The sequence below is a fragment of the Hemicordylus capensis genome, chromosome 3 (genome assembly GCF_027244095.1).
Source record: "Hemicordylus capensis ecotype Gifberg chromosome 3, rHemCap1.1.pri, whole genome shotgun sequence".
Classification (NCBI taxonomy): domain Eukaryota; kingdom Metazoa; phylum Chordata; class Lepidosauria; order Squamata; family Cordylidae; genus Hemicordylus; species Hemicordylus capensis.
Window position 1 is genome coordinate 299,089,549 of NC_069659.1, and position 17,880 is coordinate 299,107,428.

At 43.3% G+C, this 17,880-nt stretch overlaps 1 protein-coding gene across 1 annotated transcript in view; it reads right to left on the bottom strand.

Moving 5' to 3' along the window:
• The window catches only part of ANO7 (anoctamin 7), a 57,722-nt gene extending 44,367 nt beyond the window's left edge, over positions 1 to 13,355 (bottom strand). The window contains exons 1-3 of the mRNA XM_053309004.1: positions 13,295 to 13,355; positions 11,301 to 11,386; positions 573 to 868 (exon numbers count right to left, since the gene is read on the bottom strand). Coding sequence (XP_053164979.1) covers positions 573 to 824 — 252 coding nt within the window. The 5' untranslated portion in view covers positions 825 to 868; positions 11,301 to 11,386; positions 13,295 to 13,355. The remainder of the gene's footprint in view (positions 1 to 572; positions 869 to 11,300; positions 11,387 to 13,294) is intronic.
• Between the last annotated feature and the right edge of the window lie 4,525 nt (positions 13,356 to 17,880).

Here is a 17,880-nt window from a genome sequence, read left to right on the forward strand (position 1 = left end):
ACCTCCCTGAGCCATTTTTGGAAGGGCGGTATAGAAATCGAATTATTATTATTATTATTATTATTATTATTATTATTATTATTATTATTAATTTTAAAAAACTGCACCGGAAAAACTTCAGAAGTTGCCCGTAGGCTGTTCAACGGCATCAGCAAAGGTGCATTTCACATCCCCCAATCAATCTGTGATGTAGTACAGAGGATAGTCTGGCTAATGAGCTTCATGACTCCCTTTTGAAAGTTCTCTGGTACCAAATCTTTTCGTGTTGGCAATTTTACTTTTATTTCATCCCACCATTTCCTATCGATAAGGCCACTCCAAGTGGCTCCCGAAACATAAGATACAAATTAAGAGGGACCTGAACCCGGGGCGGCCCTTCCATGAGTCAGGGTGAGATGATCACCTCCAGTGTGGGTGGGACACTGGGGGCGGCAAGCACTACCCACCACCACCACCACCATGGGCACACCTGACCACAAATGGGGGGCTGTCATGATTCCTATAATAAGGAATAAACTAATTCCTCTTGGGGACAAACATGCACCCTTTCAGAAGAGTAATGATTTACTTGCCTGTGGGGTCTTACTGTTTTGTTCATATATACTTTCATAGGTTTGCTCCTCTGTGTTCTGCCTGGGGTAATATGTGGATAGGTTCTCATAACTAGGATGCTTGATGTTCTGCTCAGGTTCCTCATTTAGGTTCTCAAAAGTAGTTTTTTTGATGTTCTTCTCAGAGGCCACACCTAGGCTTCCATAAAAGGCCTCTGGATTATCTTCACTGGTGATCAAATTGTCATCTTCGTTGGTCCTTCTTCGCTGCATCTTTTTTCTTCATGCCACTGACAAACAGAACTCTTCTGGGCTGTCTAGGAGGAATTCAGAAACAATTGTATTTCCAGCATAGAATTCCCCTACTCCCTCCTGCCAGGTGGACATGGCCGAGCATATCTTCTCATCTCATTTGACTACTACTACTGCTGCTGGCAATTTGCTCCCGGTCTAACCAGTCCTACTGCTTACAAAGGCAGCAAAATATCCCTGTATATTCCGATGGGGGAAATGGAGAGGACACTGCAAGCAGGTCATCACTTTTTGAGACTGAGTCTTGTTCTACAAGGAAAGCAGGGAGATGCAGCTTCCTCAAGTCATTGCTAAAACCAACTATCATTTTAATAATCAACCTCAACAAACATCCACCTGTTTAAAATTTCACTTTATATGAATGCAATTTGGGTAGCAAGGAAGAAGGAAATAGTCCACTGTAGTCATTAGCAGAACAGTCAACAATGCTCCAGAAGTACTGGAACAGTTTGCTGATGCTCAACGTTTAATTTCCCTTAGGATAATTACTAAGCAAACCATTGAGCCAAACATCTATTTGACTTCCAAATGCTGGGGGGTAGATTAAGCACCCAGTCTAAAGAGATTTTTCACACCGTGTTTTAACTCTTATTTGTACTTAGTGGCACTCAGATCCTAAACATTAACACTCTTTCAAAACACATTATTTGTATAAATTACAAAAGTAATGTAACATTGGAGAAGATAGCAAACCTAGGATATTTGGCAAGTTGTTAATATGAATAGTTGGCATTTATTTTATAGGGACCAAAAGGTAGAAGAGTTAAACAAATGACCAGCCAGTACTAATAATTCAACCACAGAAAAGCAACCCTATTCCAATTATTGTACCACTACTTGCAGAATAATGCCTTGGTGTGGAAAATGGCACTTGTTTTATTAATTCTGAAACAGGGCATAATTCAATAGGTGACATTTCCTTGACCGCAGCTGCTCATGCCCTGTTCAGACATTTTGTTGTACATGTGCACAGGTGTCTGTACACATGCTTGTTTTTGTGGGAATGACTGTGCTTAGCTTATTTTAAAAGTGAACTTAGGTACAACAGGCCTGTTAGGTATGCCGGGGGCACTGTGCTTTTTGTTAGTGGTTTTTGGACCTCTGCAGCTCATGTAGTTTTCAGGAGATGGAGCTGTCGGGTAGAGCTTCTGTAGTTTGTGAATTGTAATAAAGAGCAGTTGTATATTTATACCTGTGTGATCCTCCTATTTGCCTTGCTACCAACAACACAGCAAGGCCCTCTCAAATGCAGAGTACAGATAGGAAGTGTACTATTTGTATGTGCATTGGACATAACATGTAAATAACTGCACAATCTGCAGATCTATACAACATACAGATTGTACTGTATTGGATGTAACGTGAATGAGATGGGAGAGGCTGCCGGTGAAGCATCTGAATTCCTTGCCCTTTACTACAGTATTGTAGAATTCTCAGTATCTACACAAAGGCCTACAGCCACCTAATGGCACAGCAGGGAGGTAACTTGCCTAGGGAGCAAGAGTTTGCTGGTTCAACTCCCCGCTGTTATGACTATGGGAAACACCTATATCGGGCAACAGCGATATAGGAAGATGCTGAAAGGCATCATCTCATACTGCGCAGGATATGGCAATGGTAAACCCCTCCTGTATTCTACCAAAGAAAACCACAGGGCTTTGGGGTCACCAGGAGTTGACACTGACTCAATGGCACAACTTTACTTTACACAAAGGCCTACTAATTTCCCTGGTGCTTTTTATTTGTCCACTGGCTTTAAGTACCTAGCATTGCTCGAGTTTATAACAACAGTTTATAGAAACAAAGGGGTGGTTGTTGGGGTTCCCAGGTACCCTATGTTACTCATAGGTCAGTCACTTTGCAAAGTTTGGTCTCGATGGCTCAAAGGGTGTGGGAATGTATAGGGAACAGACAGACAGAGACAGACATTCAATTTCGTCAATATAAAGAAGATGACTAACTTTTCACAAGAATATTATAGATTATTCAACAATTTTAAGAAATTAAGTAGGGGTCATTTAATGGATAATTTACTCACAAATGTGAGCAATGGACCCTAGAATTATAGAGCTGGAAGGGGCAAGAAGGCAGCAGAATCCAATCTCGTTTATGTGAAGAGCTATCCATTCCCAGCTTCTCAACTGGAGATTTTGATCAGCAAGTACTGGAGATTTTTACATTATTATTTTCAAGGTTGGTTCAAGCTGTGTTGGCCTGAGGTGGGATGCATGTTGAACTGCTCACAAGATCAGGACTCTCCACATAGGTTTGCCAACTCTGACAGGAGCTATTTCCAGAGATTCCTTTCCCCACCTCAATAGTGTGCATAATATCAAGCCATTAACATCTCCGCAGTTGCTTTCAATAGTCACCTAGAGATTGATGCCAGGTTTTGGAGACTCTAGGTCAGTTCTACAGCTTTTGCAACCTTGCCTCCACCACCTGTACCTATACTACACTCAAAATTATTGAATAGTCTTTTTATCTCCCCAGGGAGTTATTCGCACATGGTTTCATGCTTTAGGGTAAATGTTGAGCGAAGCCACTTGGAACTACACTCGCGGCATTGAGAGAAGCAGCCCCTCCCCTCTGCTCTCGGGTTTGTTTGTTTTTTAAACAAGTTCACATGGCATGTTCCATGTTTTCCTTCTAGCCAATGGCGGGGGGAGAAGAGAAAGAGAGAGAGAGCTTCCTAAAGAGCGATATCTGCATTTCTAAAGAGAACACCCCTCTTATCATTCTAATAATTCTACATCAATGCCTCTCCCTATTTGCTCCAGTGTTTTCAGAAAAAGTAGCTTAAAACCAGCATGTTAAAAATCCAGAGATATGTCAAGATAAGCTAGAATCTGCATCACAAAGCCCGATTTGTGTGTGGAGTGGGTCCAAGAATCTCGAAGGGACTTCAGGGTAAGTTTGGCTGGTGTGTGAACGCAAACACTCTCTTCTGAAGTAGATTTGGGGTAAAAGCCCTGTGTGTAAAGCCTCCAGGCAGTCCTAGTGCTTGGTGTGTGGGGGTGGAAATGAGAGAGCTCTAACAATTCTCTACACTTCAGCAAACAATTCCTAAGATACTTTTGGGAAGCTATGGTATCCTAGACTCCAACTGTTTCTGTCTTCCAGGGACAGACCCTATTTTCTGGGATCTGCTCATGGTAAATAATGATCCCTATTTTGGCCTCTTGGGGATGCCTTGTTCAGTCCCCCCCACCCGCCCCCAGATGAGTTACTAGGGTTGTTATTCTTGAGGATTCAGCTCCCTTTCCAGAGTGTCTATAAAGTAATTCCAAGCAGAAGGATGGATGCATCATGTGTCTAGTCCAACTGCATGTCAATGGGGGCAGAACACTAAGGCGCTATGAACGTAAAATCCAGGCTTCAGCCATGTGCAGGTGGGGTGGGTTTGGGCAGTAATCCTTGGTATGAGAATTGGTTCTTACAAGAGTATCCCTATTGTCACCTTCACCTGCAAAATGTTGGGAGGCCATAGGCCTGGCTCATCTGCTTTGGTAATCTGGAATAATGTGCTTTGCATGTACTTTATTACTTGCTTTCTGTTTGTTATATGCTTGTAGTCAGAACTGTACACCATGACTTGGTCACACATCCGGCATATCCACGGGCATGTCCCTATTTGTATTGGTAAAATGTTGGAGGATATAAAATCCAATATATGTTTATAGTGGACAAAGTCATTTGAGAGGCTGGTAGCTGATCAACTCCAGGCAGTTTTGGATGATACTGATCCATTTCAAACTGGCTTTAGTGCAGGCTATGAGGTGGAGAAAGCCTTGATTGGCCTGATGGATTATCTCTACCAAGGAATGGACAGAGGAAGAGTAATTATGTTGGTTCTTTTGGACCTTTCTGCAGTTTTCAAGATTATCGACCATGGTATCCTTCTGGATTGTTTGGGGGATTTGGGAATAGTTGGCACTGCTTCACAGCAGTTCCGTTCCTATCTCTCTGGTACATAGGAACATAGGAAACTTCCATATACTGAGTAAGACCATTGGTCTATCTAGCTCAGTATTGTCTTCACAGACTGGCAGCGTTTTCTCCAAGGTTGCAGGCAGGAATCTCTCTCAGCCCTATCTTGGAGAAGCCAGGGAGGGAACTTTAAACCTTCTGCTCTTCCCAGAGCGGCTTCATCTCCTGAGGGGAATATCTTGCAGTGCTCACACATCAAGTCTCCCATTCATATGCAACCAGGGCAGACCCTGCTTAGCTATGGGGACAAGTCATGCTTGCTACCACAAGACCAGATCTCCTCCCCGATGGTAGATTCCAGATAGTGTCACTCGGAGATAGCTGCTCTCTAAAACGAGAACTATTGTATGGTGTCCCTCTGGGCTCCATCCTGTCTCCAGTGCTTTTTAACATCTACATGAAATTGCTGGGTGAGATCATCAGATTTGGAGCAGAGTGTTATCTATTTATCCATAACATCATAATGAGGAAATGGCATAGCCCCCCAAAAGGCAGTAATAGACTGGATGAGGGATAATAAATTTAAGCTGAATACAAGCATACTTGGAGGGACATGATAGATCTTCATGTTCCAGATGGGGTTCCACTCCCCCTGAAGGAACAGGTTTGTAGCTTGGGAGTCCTTCTGGACCCAGGCTTCACTCTGGTTTCTCAGGTTGAGGCTATGACCAGGAGCACCTTCTATCAACATTGGTTGATACAACAGCTGCATCCATTCCTTGAAGACAATGACCTCAGAACTGTAGTGCACTCTCTGGTAACCTCTAGGCTTGTTTACTGCAAAGCACTCTACGTGGGGCTGCCTTTGTATATAGTTTGGAAACTTCAGTTGGTTCAAAATGCAGCGGCTAGATTGGTCTCCAGGGTTTCTTGGAGAGACCATATTATGCATTGGCTGCCAATAGGTTTCCAGGCAAAATACAAAGTGCTGGTAATTACCTTTAAAGCCCTAAACGGCCTAGGACCAGGTTACCTGGGAGAGTGCCTTCTTCTGCATGATCCCCACTGCACATTAAGTTCATCAAGAGAGGTCCATCTCTGTATCATCTGGCAATGACTTGGGAGTGGGCCTTCTCTATAGTCGCTCCTGGGCTGTGGAATGTGCTGCCTATAGACATTAATGGCTTAACAAGACACACTTTTTTGGCCAGGCTTTTAGTAACCTCTGAATGGTTTAAATTTGTAATTGCTGTAATCTTTGAATGTTTTAAATTCTTTAATGGTTGTTTAATAGTTGGTTTTTATTCTGTTTCTATTGTGTTTCTTTTTGTGAACCACCTAGAGCCTTTGGAGTCAGGTGGCAAATAAATAAAAAAACAAATAAATAAAGTAGTAGACCTGCACAAAGTGACTGTAACAAGTTAGCTTTTGGGTGGAAAACACAATGGTCAGTTAACACCCAAGCATCAGCACTCCCTGGCAATCGTAAGACTTTTACAACAGATATGCACACAACACACCCATCACCCCGACCCACAAAGTACAGTATCACTAATCCCTGCATTGATCACCACAAGTTCAAGCTTACTAGTGGCAACAGCAACCATTGCACAAATTGAACAACTTCCATTCATAACCACAAAGGTGGAGGTCTTTCTTCTGTAAAATACATTGTTTTACATTGTAGGCTGGAATTAAAGTCACTGAAGAAGCTGTCTTCTTGAAGCACCCTAATACAAATCCAGTCTTGTGAATGCTCTATGTAGGCAAAATCTTGTCAGATTTTTTTCTATGTAAACAAATATGTAGGAGAGAGAGAGAGAGAGAGAGAGAGTGGGGGCGGGGGGGAATACAAAATCTCCAGCTTGGTATACCTAGCTCTTTCATACTGTGGCTTTGGAATTCAAATTGAGATCCCAAATTAGAACAGTGAAATGAAAGCAGACTTCAACCATGTGATAGCTTCCAGAACTTTCCAGTTGGCAGCATGTCTCAAGCTGGCTAAATGAGCAGTAGAGACCTTCCTCACCAGAAATCCACCAAAAAAGGTACAATGGGCTTGTGGTGTAATTGTCCCCATTACTTTACACGTTAATTTGTGTGTTGGCTGGAGGGTGAAATTAGAAGCAAAATATTACTCTTCAATAAGGAAAGATGCCTCATTGTGTAGTTAGGAGCAGGGAACTCCTAGGGAGAAGTCAAGTCCCAGGAAATAGCTATATTCTGAAAATGAATGAATGCAGGGAAATATTGAGGAATATATGTTTTCAGCTGAAAGCTGGTTTTCAAATCCATGTGAGTTAACTGGGATGTCAAACCCAAATCCATATGGTTTTTTTAACCATATGGAATAACTTCTATGTGGGTTTCAGATGCCAAGCCATGCTTCCAAACCATGGAATCTAGTTCTAACTGTTATCACTTCAAAACTGACCCGAACAGTTTGTTTGTTTATATACTGCCTGATATGTGCATCTCTAGGCAGTCTACACAATGTAGAACACAGCAGATATGAAACAGAGTAAAAACAACTAAAACAATTTCATGGAATAAAAAGTCAAAACAATCTCATAGGATAAAAACAAACAATGTAAATTTAATTTCAGTTAAAAGCCTGAGAAAACAGGTGTGTCTTGAGGGTCTTCTTAAAAGCAAACAGAGAAGGAGATGCTCTTATTTTGACAGGAAACATATTCCAAAGCCCTGGGGCAGCCACAGAGAAGGCCCGGTTCTGAGTCACCACCAAATGAGCTGGTGACAACCGTAACTGGACCTCTCCAGATTATTTTAATAGGCAACAGGGTTCATGACAGAGAAGGCGCTCTCTTAAGTACCCTCGACCCAAGGTTTGAAGATAGAAGGGGTTATTTTGGGGATAGAAAGGGTTATTTTTGTCCCACTTCCTCTGAAGCAACTAGAGACAGCACACATGTTCACAGTGCAGGCTTCAGCCAGCATAACAGCCTCCCCTCTTCCAAGGAAATTCTGAGAATAATAGTTTTGTGCTGAATAACTACTTGGCGGTTTCCTGGTGTATCTGGGGGATTTTTTTCACGGAGATGATCTTTCTCTGGAAACAGGAAGTGAGCTGGGCAATCGATATGATCATTCCTAGATGCCCTCACCCAAGTCATAGGGCTCATGTATCCTGAGGAGCTGAGGGCAATTAAAACATAGCTCCTTGGTATCCTGAGGAGCTGAGGGCAATTAAAACTTTAGGCTGAAAGCTAAAGTGCAAATGGTGAGAGACTTGTGATTAATCTGACTGAACACAGGCTAGAAGAATCCATATGAGAATATACTCTGCAGTGGTGGTGGCAGCAAAGAAAGCACCCTTCACCACTATTACATCTGCAAAATTACAGCCCGCTGAGCTTTTCCAAGTGGTAAGGGGTCTGTTGCAATTTGGCCTAGGGGTGCAGTTGATCAAACACTTGGTACTCCACTGTGACCAGTTTGCTATACATTTTGCAGATAAAAATCATTCACATCTATTGCGACAAGGCTTCAGCATGGCAGCAGACTCAGAGATCTATGCAGGCTGTATGACATCGCCTCCAGTTGTTACAGATAATTGTTCAGTCTGAAGTAGCAGACAGACTGCTTGGAGGACTGAAGCCCACCTACATGCACACTTGAACCTTCCGCATACTGACTGACCAAAGGTACCAGAGCTGGCTTATGCTCTTGGATTTCAAAAGTGGCGAATGCCTCTCTAAGAGACTGTGTGGGTACCATGTTTTAAAAGACCAATGGTGCAACCCCTCCTAAAGAAAACTACTCTAGTTGATTTAGGCAACTATCCACTTGTATAAAATCTGCCATTTGGGGGCAAGGTGTTGGAATCCATGGCACCTTCTCAGTTCTAGGCAGTTCTGGGCAACAGTGATTACTTAAGTCCTCTCCACTCTGGTGTTGTCTGATTTGAGGACAGAAACTTCATTGGTTGCTCTGGTGGATGACATGCCCTGAAAGACTGATGGGGGGAAATGCAGCCCAGTTGATTCTCCAGGTCCTCTGAATAGCTTTCATAAGCTTTGACAACAGTATCCTTAAATCAAAGATTGATTTATGGTATGCCTGAGAATCCCATGTTGCTCAGGTGCCCGCCCCGCTGCCTTTTAATATCTGGATGAAACCACTGGAAGAGATCAACCAGAGACTTGGGCTAAAGTGCTACCAAAATCCCAACAATACTCAGCTCTCATTTCCATCAGCTAATCTCAGGGAAATCAGCATGGAAACGCTAAAACACTGCCTGAAAGCAGTTCTGGTCTGGCTGAAGGCAAGCAACCTGAAATTTAATCCAGACAAGGCAAATGCTATTTGATGAGAGCATGGATCTGGATGAAAGTGTGTTCAACCATGGGGTTGGACTTCTCCTGAAGACCCCTGTATGCAGTTTGGGAGCCCTCCTTGGATGTTCAGGTCACATTAGGAGCCCAGAAAGCCTTATAGCAGCTTTGGCTGGTTTGCAAACTGCACCCTTACCTAATTTTGAGGAAGCAATGATGAAGTTCTGTCACTGCCTCCCTCAAACATTCCTCTATCCACAAATGAGAGAGGATGCATAAATGGAATGACTCTCTCAGTTGAGAGGGAGCATTCCACTGCTGTGAAAGCCATGGGCACTGGGCCCTCCAAGGACCTTGGCAACCGTCCAAGGATGCAGACTTCTGATGCTGGCTTTGGATCAGAGTCTTTTTGGAGGCTCCATTGCAGTTATGGAACTCTCTCCCTGAGGAAATCCACCCAGCCCTCTTCCTCGTTGCCTTTAAGTTTAGATAGACCTTGAAAAATTTTATTCTTCTGCAAGGCTTTGTAGGATTTATTTTTCTTCTGCCTTTCATTAATTGTTCTTTTGCTCTAATTGATTTAGATCCTGTGATTTCAGTTACGTATCTAATTTGTCATCTTCTCATTGTTCTTGTTATTTTATTGTTGGCCATATTCTTACTTTTAACTGGCAAATTTCCTTGGAAAATTGTATTGTTAAATAACATTTCTTTATGCTAGTGTCAGACTTGTTTGGATGCTACTCTTTGTAGCATCTACACTAGTCTTGCACTAGCATGAATGCTATTATGCTAGCATAAGGACACAGTGCATGGTCATTAAAGAAGTTTACCTGGCCCTATGGATATGTATACACTGCTTTTACCTCTGTTCCAGACTTGCCTTGCATAAACTCCTGTGCAACGTGTTGCACAGCCTCTTGCAATAAGCCTGTAAATGTACAAATGGGGATCTCCTTGCCTAACATGCATTCAGGTGATTCCTCTTCCGCTATTGTAGCAGAACCTTGTGGAGCACAGCAACAAGTCCTTCCACAAGGTAGCCACTGTGGATGCTATCCAGAGTTTGTAGCATTGATAGGGCTAGAGCTGTGGTCCATAACAAATGTGAGGGGAGTTCTTTTGGAACTGCCCCCCCCAAGCCAAACAGCAATGCCCCCACCCCAACACCAAGATATGTGGGACGGAGAGTGCTTGTTGAAAGGAGTGGGGGGAGCTCTACAGTATGGATGGATTGATTAAGTGCTGTCAAGTCGGTGTCGACTCTTAGCGACCACACAGATTCTCTCCAGGATGATCTGTCTGGATACATGATGTAAAAAAGCTTGCTGGGTGGTCCATAGCTAGGGCACTGGGTGGACTTGTAGCCCAAGAAACCTCTCTTTGAAGAAATGTAGGAGGGTTGATTGGTCACACATTTGACTGATTTCTGTCCTTCAGTTCTGGAAGGTTTACTCTCTTTCCCACCTACCCTGATTAGTTCAGGGAGCCTGTGGGATTTTATGCCTTCCCTTGCAGTTTGTGACATTGCTTCTGCCTTTCTTTTCTTTCTTTCTTTTTTTGGTGGTGGTGGTGGGGGGGGGAAGGGGTTGTGGTAGAGGAATAACTCTCAAATTAACTGCATCTACTGTGCTGAGGACACTTCACTACAGTGCAGCTGCTCTCTGCTCCTGTCACATTGAGGTTAAGATGGGTGCTTGTGCCTGGGATGGGGCCCAACTCCATGATCAGAGGTGCTCTTACCCCTGGACTTCTGGGCCAAAGTCCAGGGCCTCCACAATCTCTGGGCCCCCCCAATCCTCTTTAGTTTGTCCTGGGTGGTCGCCTGGTGGAGCACGATTATGCTTAATTTGCGGTGGGCGGGGGACTTCCAAAGGCCTTTAGGTCCAGACTCCAAAATTACTTAGATGCACCTCTGTCTATAATGCCATATATATAAAGTTATAAGGCACGACACTCTTAACAGATGCCCAGCACCCTAGAGAGCACCAAGCTAGTTACATTTCCACCCTTCAGCTGAGGAAAAAGGTGGATATGAGGTGAGAGGCAAGTCAGAACCTCTGAATGTAGGTGGGGGAGGAGGAGAAAGAGGCAGCCATAGCTCAAGAACCTGGGACCTAACACAATGTCTAAGCAGCCTTGTGTGCATTTCCTTTGCGCTGTTCCATCCCAGTTTACACACCATACTACAGAAGTGCTTGCTTATAAATACCTGATGATGGTGATAGGGTTATTGCATCCACACTCTCCTCCACGCTGTTGAGTGGCTATTAGGTGGTAGCTCCATCTCATAGACTCCTGCAAGAGTCCAAGGAAACACAAAGGATGCAAAAAGGTACTGTGTTATTCTCTTCCAGTGTCGTCTTTCCCCTGAATCTCTACGACAGCAAAATGATGCTGCTCACCATCAGTTCCAGTGGTTTTCGATTTCAGTGTATGCATAAGGTGGAGGCATGCAAGCAGGTTCCCAAGAACATCCCTGCTAAACAGCTTTTATCAGACCTCTCCTTTATTTGAGATGTGGGAGTGGATTTGCACATTGCTGTGGAAACTTAAGCAGCCGGATTTTATCAGCACTTTATTGAGGTAAATATATGTAGAGAAGAGGGCACATGAAAAGGAGAAGAGGAAGAACTATAGTATCTTAAGCATTTTCTTTTTAGGCCAATATTAAGAAGAAACTAGAAAGGACAAAGGAGGACTGTTTGAGATTGTCAAGATCATTCTATACTCTATTTTCATTTCCTAGTGCGTCTTATCATTGATGAAGTTAAATCTCTGGGGAGGCTTGTTCCATGTTTAGTATTTGTACAGCACTGAGTGACTTTAAACATAATACTAATAAAAAGCTATAGATCTCAGTTCCTCTTTGCACCCCCGTCTCACCCCAGCATTGTTTTTAAAAGTTCTGTTAAAAGCAATTTGTAGTTGGGGTTGTGCAGACCTGGATAAATGTGCGTGAGAAGGCAAATGTGCTAGATGGGAGGGGCACAGCAGCTTCCAAACTTAAATATGGGAACTAAAAATAAAGTATATTGCAAGAACAAGAGGTAAAAGTAAAGCAGGCAGTATTGCTGAGCAAAAGGAGGCTGATTACTTCCTAACTGTGAGCACTAAAAGATGGGCAACAAACCACGCACGGTATGCTCCCTGCCCATTTGTGGACAGAGAGATGCAAGTTGAGTATGTAGATGCAAGATGTAGTTTGTAGTATGAGGCTACAAACTACAATATTTGAGGACAGCATGCTATAGTACTATTACAGAATGGTGTGTGTGGGGGGGGAAGTATCTCAACTATTGAAATGAGCTGCCTAAACCCTAAGCTCTTGTGGGCTGGAATCATCCATATCATTCAGAGTTTCAGGCCCTAATACAATATTGACACCTGACTATGCATATTTACTCAGGTTTGTCCCAATAAGTTCAATTGCACGCTTATGTGGGAGGAAGATTGCAGCCTTAAGTAATGTTTTAAGGAGTAGTTAAGCAAGATCTAGTTTTTTCTAAAGGCTAACAAAATCATGCTCTTTGGTTAGCCTCTTTTAGCTGCAATATAAAACCATTCATTACATAGCCAACCAATGCATATTTGGAAAAATCTGACCGTCCCTAACACACACACACACACACCCATGCGTACTGTATATACCTGAATCCAATATTAGTTTCCCCCCAAGTTATTTGATGTTAGAAGTTGGGGGATCATCTTAAATTTAGGGTCCTCTTCCTTTTGGGTAAATAGTATAACTCATATTTATACTATTTTTAATACTATTCTATTAAATATAGTATAATTATATTTAACCCATGTTTTATAAAGGTGGCCATCTTAAATTCAGGGTCATATTCTATTTGGGTAAATATGATAAACAGCTTCCTTTGAGATGCTCCAAATCACCTTGTAATGGGGAACTGCACAAGACTGCAAACTTAGGAATTCTATTGACCTACATGGGTCTTACTTTCATGTAGATAAGCCTTAGGACAGAGGCATAAATCAGTTCTACACTCACAAAGTCCTCATCTTTGAAACTTTGGAGCACTCCAACAATAATGGATTTGTCTTCCTGCACCTGCTTGAGCTTCAGAAAGATGTGTATTGCAAAACTGGGGCAGAAAACCAGGGTCTTTAGCCAGAAGCCTAACCAGACAACCTGTAACAAGATGACATTTAAAACTAATGGTTCCACATTACAGATTGTACCTTAATGGCCCAGGCAGCCATCTGCCCCACAAAGTTGTCAGAACCTCACCTTCTGCTGCTGACTCCAGAGTTCTGATGCCATCATCTATGAGATCATAATGGAAGGGTAATGGAAAGATTGGCATTAGGGGAATTAATCAGCTCTAACCTAATAGTGCAGCAGGGAAGTCACTTGCCTAGAAAGCAAGAGGTTGCTGGTTTAAATCCCACTGGTATGTTTCCCAGACTATGAGAAACACCTGTGGAAGATGCTGAAAGGCATAAGCTCATACTGCATGGGAAATGGCAATGGTAAAACCCTCCTGTATTCTACCAAAAAGAAAACCACATGGCTCTGTGGTTGCCACAACTTTACTTTAATAACCAATAAAGCAAATTCAGAGCTCACTTCCCACAGAGGCATTTAAGCAGGTTGGTTTGCCTCTTGTTTAAGTGTCAGCAACAGAATGTAAGAACAGCCTTGTTGGATCAGGGACAAAGCCTATCTACTAGTCCAGCATACTGTTTCAGACAGTAGCCCACCAGATGCCTGTTAGAAGCCCATAGGCAAGAGCTGCAGGCATGCCCTCTCTCCTGCTGTTGATCCCCTGCAACTGGTCTTTAGAGGCATTTAGAGACTATAACTAGAAAAGCACCACAGGGCTCAGAAGCCAAGAAGGCTGTCCCCGCCCCACTGGAGAAAGGCACACAGACAGGAAAGGGCTGGGAAATCTGGATAGATTTTATGCATACCTGAATTCTAAATAGATCTTGAAGAATTTAGTGAAGGTTGGAAGCTTTAGGCACAGATAATGGCTCAATGTTTTTCAAGTTAGGATTTTTTTTCCTAGTGCCGTGACCTAAATCTAAAAGTAAAGTATGCCATCAAGTCGATTTCTACTCCTGTCACCCACAGAGCCCTGTGGTTTTCTTTGGTAGAATACAGGAGTTTACCATTGCCTCTTCCTGTGCAGTATGAAATGATGCCTTTCAGCATCTTCCTATATCACTACTGCCCGATATAGTACCAGTGGGGATTCGAACTGGCAACCTTCTGCTTGTTAGTCAAGCATTTTCCTGCTGTGCCATTTAAGGTGTGGGACCTAAATCTACATTTCTCTCATTTAAATCGATTTCTTATCTTTTCCACAGTGGATTACATTCACCATTAAACCCCACTCTGGTTTCCAAGACAATTCTACAGTTTTGGAAGTTGCCATCAACATACCTCAATTTCTTTCTTTTCCAAACACCGTCAGCCTTTCTTCAAACGATTTGTCGTCTTATTTCTTTTCAGGTTGATGTGAGTACACTGATTAGGGTGCACTGTGCGGGTGGTTGTGTATGCACGCACATGTGGCTATCAGTCAAAAGTGTGGTGTTACAGTGCCTGACCATTCGAACATGCAAAAACCACACTAAATTCAATTAGCTAGCCAATCAATAAGTACCACAATGTCTATAGGTGCCAATAGGTACTGGTGGCCTCCCAGCTTCAGGCAATCTTAGAGGAAATTGATTGGGCAAGAATCAATTTATTGCCCTCTGGGTTCCTTCCCTTGGATAGGCACTGCTAGAGCTGGTGGAAGAACTGTGTCAGGAAACTCCGTACCTATGGTCTTTCACCTGAGGCAATCCTCTCTGTAGGTTTGGTCAGGGCCAAAGAACTTATTAAACAAAGGATCTGGGATATTGAGTTTCAGAAAGACCTGTTGACAACATCTAGGTCATTCCACCTGCTTAGTGGAGGGATGAGAATTCGTCCAGCAGATTATCTATTCCTCCTTACTTTCCCTAAACATAGATGGGCCTTTGAGGGCCCATATGAATATCCTCCCTTTGGAACTTTTGGCTGGTAGATATAGTGGAATTCCAATTGAGCAGAGATATTGGCCCTGTAACTCTGATGAGATTAAGTCAGTTGCACATTTTATTTATTTTACTGTTAAATTTATATACCGCCTTTCATTAAAAACAATCCCAAGGCGGTTTACAAAAGTTAAAACACATATAATAAAAATGATAGTTAAAAGTATTAGGGTAAAATTATAAGAACAAATCTGATTTAAAATATATAATATACAAACAAAAAACTATACATGGATAAAAACACACATAAGCAGCAATAAAACAATCATGTAAAAGCCTGGATAAAAAGCCAAGATTTAACACGCTCTCTAAAAACTGAGATGGAGTCCGAAGAGTGAATGGCCACTGGGAGAGCATTCCAAAGCCTGGGGGCAGCAACAGAGAAGGCCCTGTTCCGTGTGCATGACAACCGAGTCTCCCTCATTGTTGGCAGAGCCCTCTTAGATTATCTCGTCAAGCGGGCAGAAACCCTTGGGAGCAGGCAGTCCCTCAGCTATCCCGGGCCCAAACTGTTAAGGGCTTTAAACCTCAAAACCTTGAATTGGACCTGGAAACACACTGGTAACCAGTGCAGCTCTTTCAAATAGGTGTGATGTGATCACACCAGGCAGCTCCAGATAAAACCCTAGCTGCCACATTTTGTACAAGCTGCAGTTTCCAGATATTCTTCAAGGGCAGCCCCAAGTAGAGCACATTGCAGTAATCCAGCCATGATGTGACTAAGGCATGGGTAACTGTGGCCAGATCTGCCTTCTCGAGAAAGGGGCATAGCTGGCACACTAGCCTAAGCTATGTAAAGGCACCCCTGGACACCGCCTCCACCTGAGCTTCCAAAAGCAGAGCCAGGTCCAGTAGTACCCCCAAGCTGTGTACTTGCTCCTTCAAGGGGAGTGCAACCCCATCCAGAACCAGTAAAATCTCCTCATTCCAATTGGCTCTCCTACTTACTAACATTACCTCCATCTTGTCTGGATTCAGTCTCAGTTTATTAGCCCACATCCAGCCCATCACGGCCTCCAATCCCTGATTCAGGACATCCACTGCCTCCCTAGGATAAGGTGACAAGGAGAGATAGAGCTGAGTGTCATCTGCATATTGCTGACAACTCAGTTCAAGTCTCCAGATGACCTCTCCCAGCAGCTTCATGTAGATGTTAAACAGCATAGGAGACAAAATTGAATCCTGCGGGACTCCACAGGCCAATGGCCACGGGACTGAGCAGTAGTCCCCCAGCACTACCTTCTGGACCCTCCCCCCAAGAAAGGAATGGAGCCACTCCAACACAGTACCTCCAACTCCCATAAAGAGGCGATCTAGAAGGATACCATGGCCGATGGTATCGAACACCACCGAGAGGTCCAGCAGAACTAACAGGGACACACTCCCCTTGTCTAGCTCCCAGCAAAGGTCATCCATTAGAGCGACCAAGGCAGTTTCAGTCCCATATCCGGGGCAGAAGTCAGATTGAAAAGGGTCCAGATAATCGGTATCATCCAAGACCAGAGGCGTATCTAGGGAAAATAGCGCCTAGGGCAAGCACTTAAATTGCACCCCCGTCCAAACATCTGACACCCATCTTTCACATAACTTTACCATAATATCAGCTAAAAAATACAAGTCAAGCTTGTTAATCTTTTAATCTTTCAAAATCTATTTAGCAGTGGACGTAGCCAGACCGAAAAGGGCTGGAAAATTACAAATTTCAGTATGCTGGGGCTCATGAAATTTCCAAGTACACCTCCGCATAGTATTTGGGTAACTAAACAGAAGTGCCTGCCTAATTCTCTACTATGCATTGTAGCATCACTATTACATAAGTTTTAAAAATAAATGGAGAGTTTGGCTTTTCCCAGATACTCTGAAAATAATTAAAGGATATGCAGAGTAAACTGTGTCACTGCTTAGAATACATTCTAGTATTTCAGAAAGACAGTTAAAATGAAAGAAAGAGAGCAAGAAACTCCCAGGGGGCCTTAATACTAAGGATTTCACACTGATTCAAAGAACAATTAACCATTAATAGCCATAGTTATTAAGACGTCACATTTAACTCACTTATCACAGGAAGCAAAGTAAGAGCAAATGAATTCAATCCTAGCTCATAAGCGTCAGCTCAGTATTCACAAGCCCTGATTCTCTGTACTTAGTGCCAAACTAAATATGTGTACAGTGACTTTATTTTTTAATTTTTTTAACCTGTAGCCCCTTTGGGGGGCTTCCTAAAGACTGTGGGGGGTCTGCAAAGGTTCCCCCACCCCCCACTGGCCTCTAGGGCCTCGCAGGGACCATTTGAGCATGTGTCATGGCCATTTTAAAAAAATATTTTTTTCTTTAAAAAATGGCCGCTAAAAACAAAATGGCCACCTCGCATGCTCAAATTGCCTCTACGAGGCCTGGCCTGGCCTAGGGCCTCACAGAGGCCATTTGAGCATGTGTGGTGGCCATTGTGTTTTTGGCAGCCATGGCTCCCCCCTTCAAATGGTGCCCGGGTCACGTGCCCTGCCTGCCCTACCCTAGATACGCCCCTATCCAAGACCCTCTGCAGCTGGGACACCACCACACACTCTATCACCTTGCCCCAAAAGGGAAGGTTAGATACAGGTCTATAGTTATCCAGGTTGGAGGAATCAAGGAAGGGCTTTTTAAATAATGGTCTTACCACCGCCTCCTTGAGGCATGGTGGCATCCTGCCCTTCCTTAAAGAGGCATTAATGATCACCTCCAACCATCTACCTGTA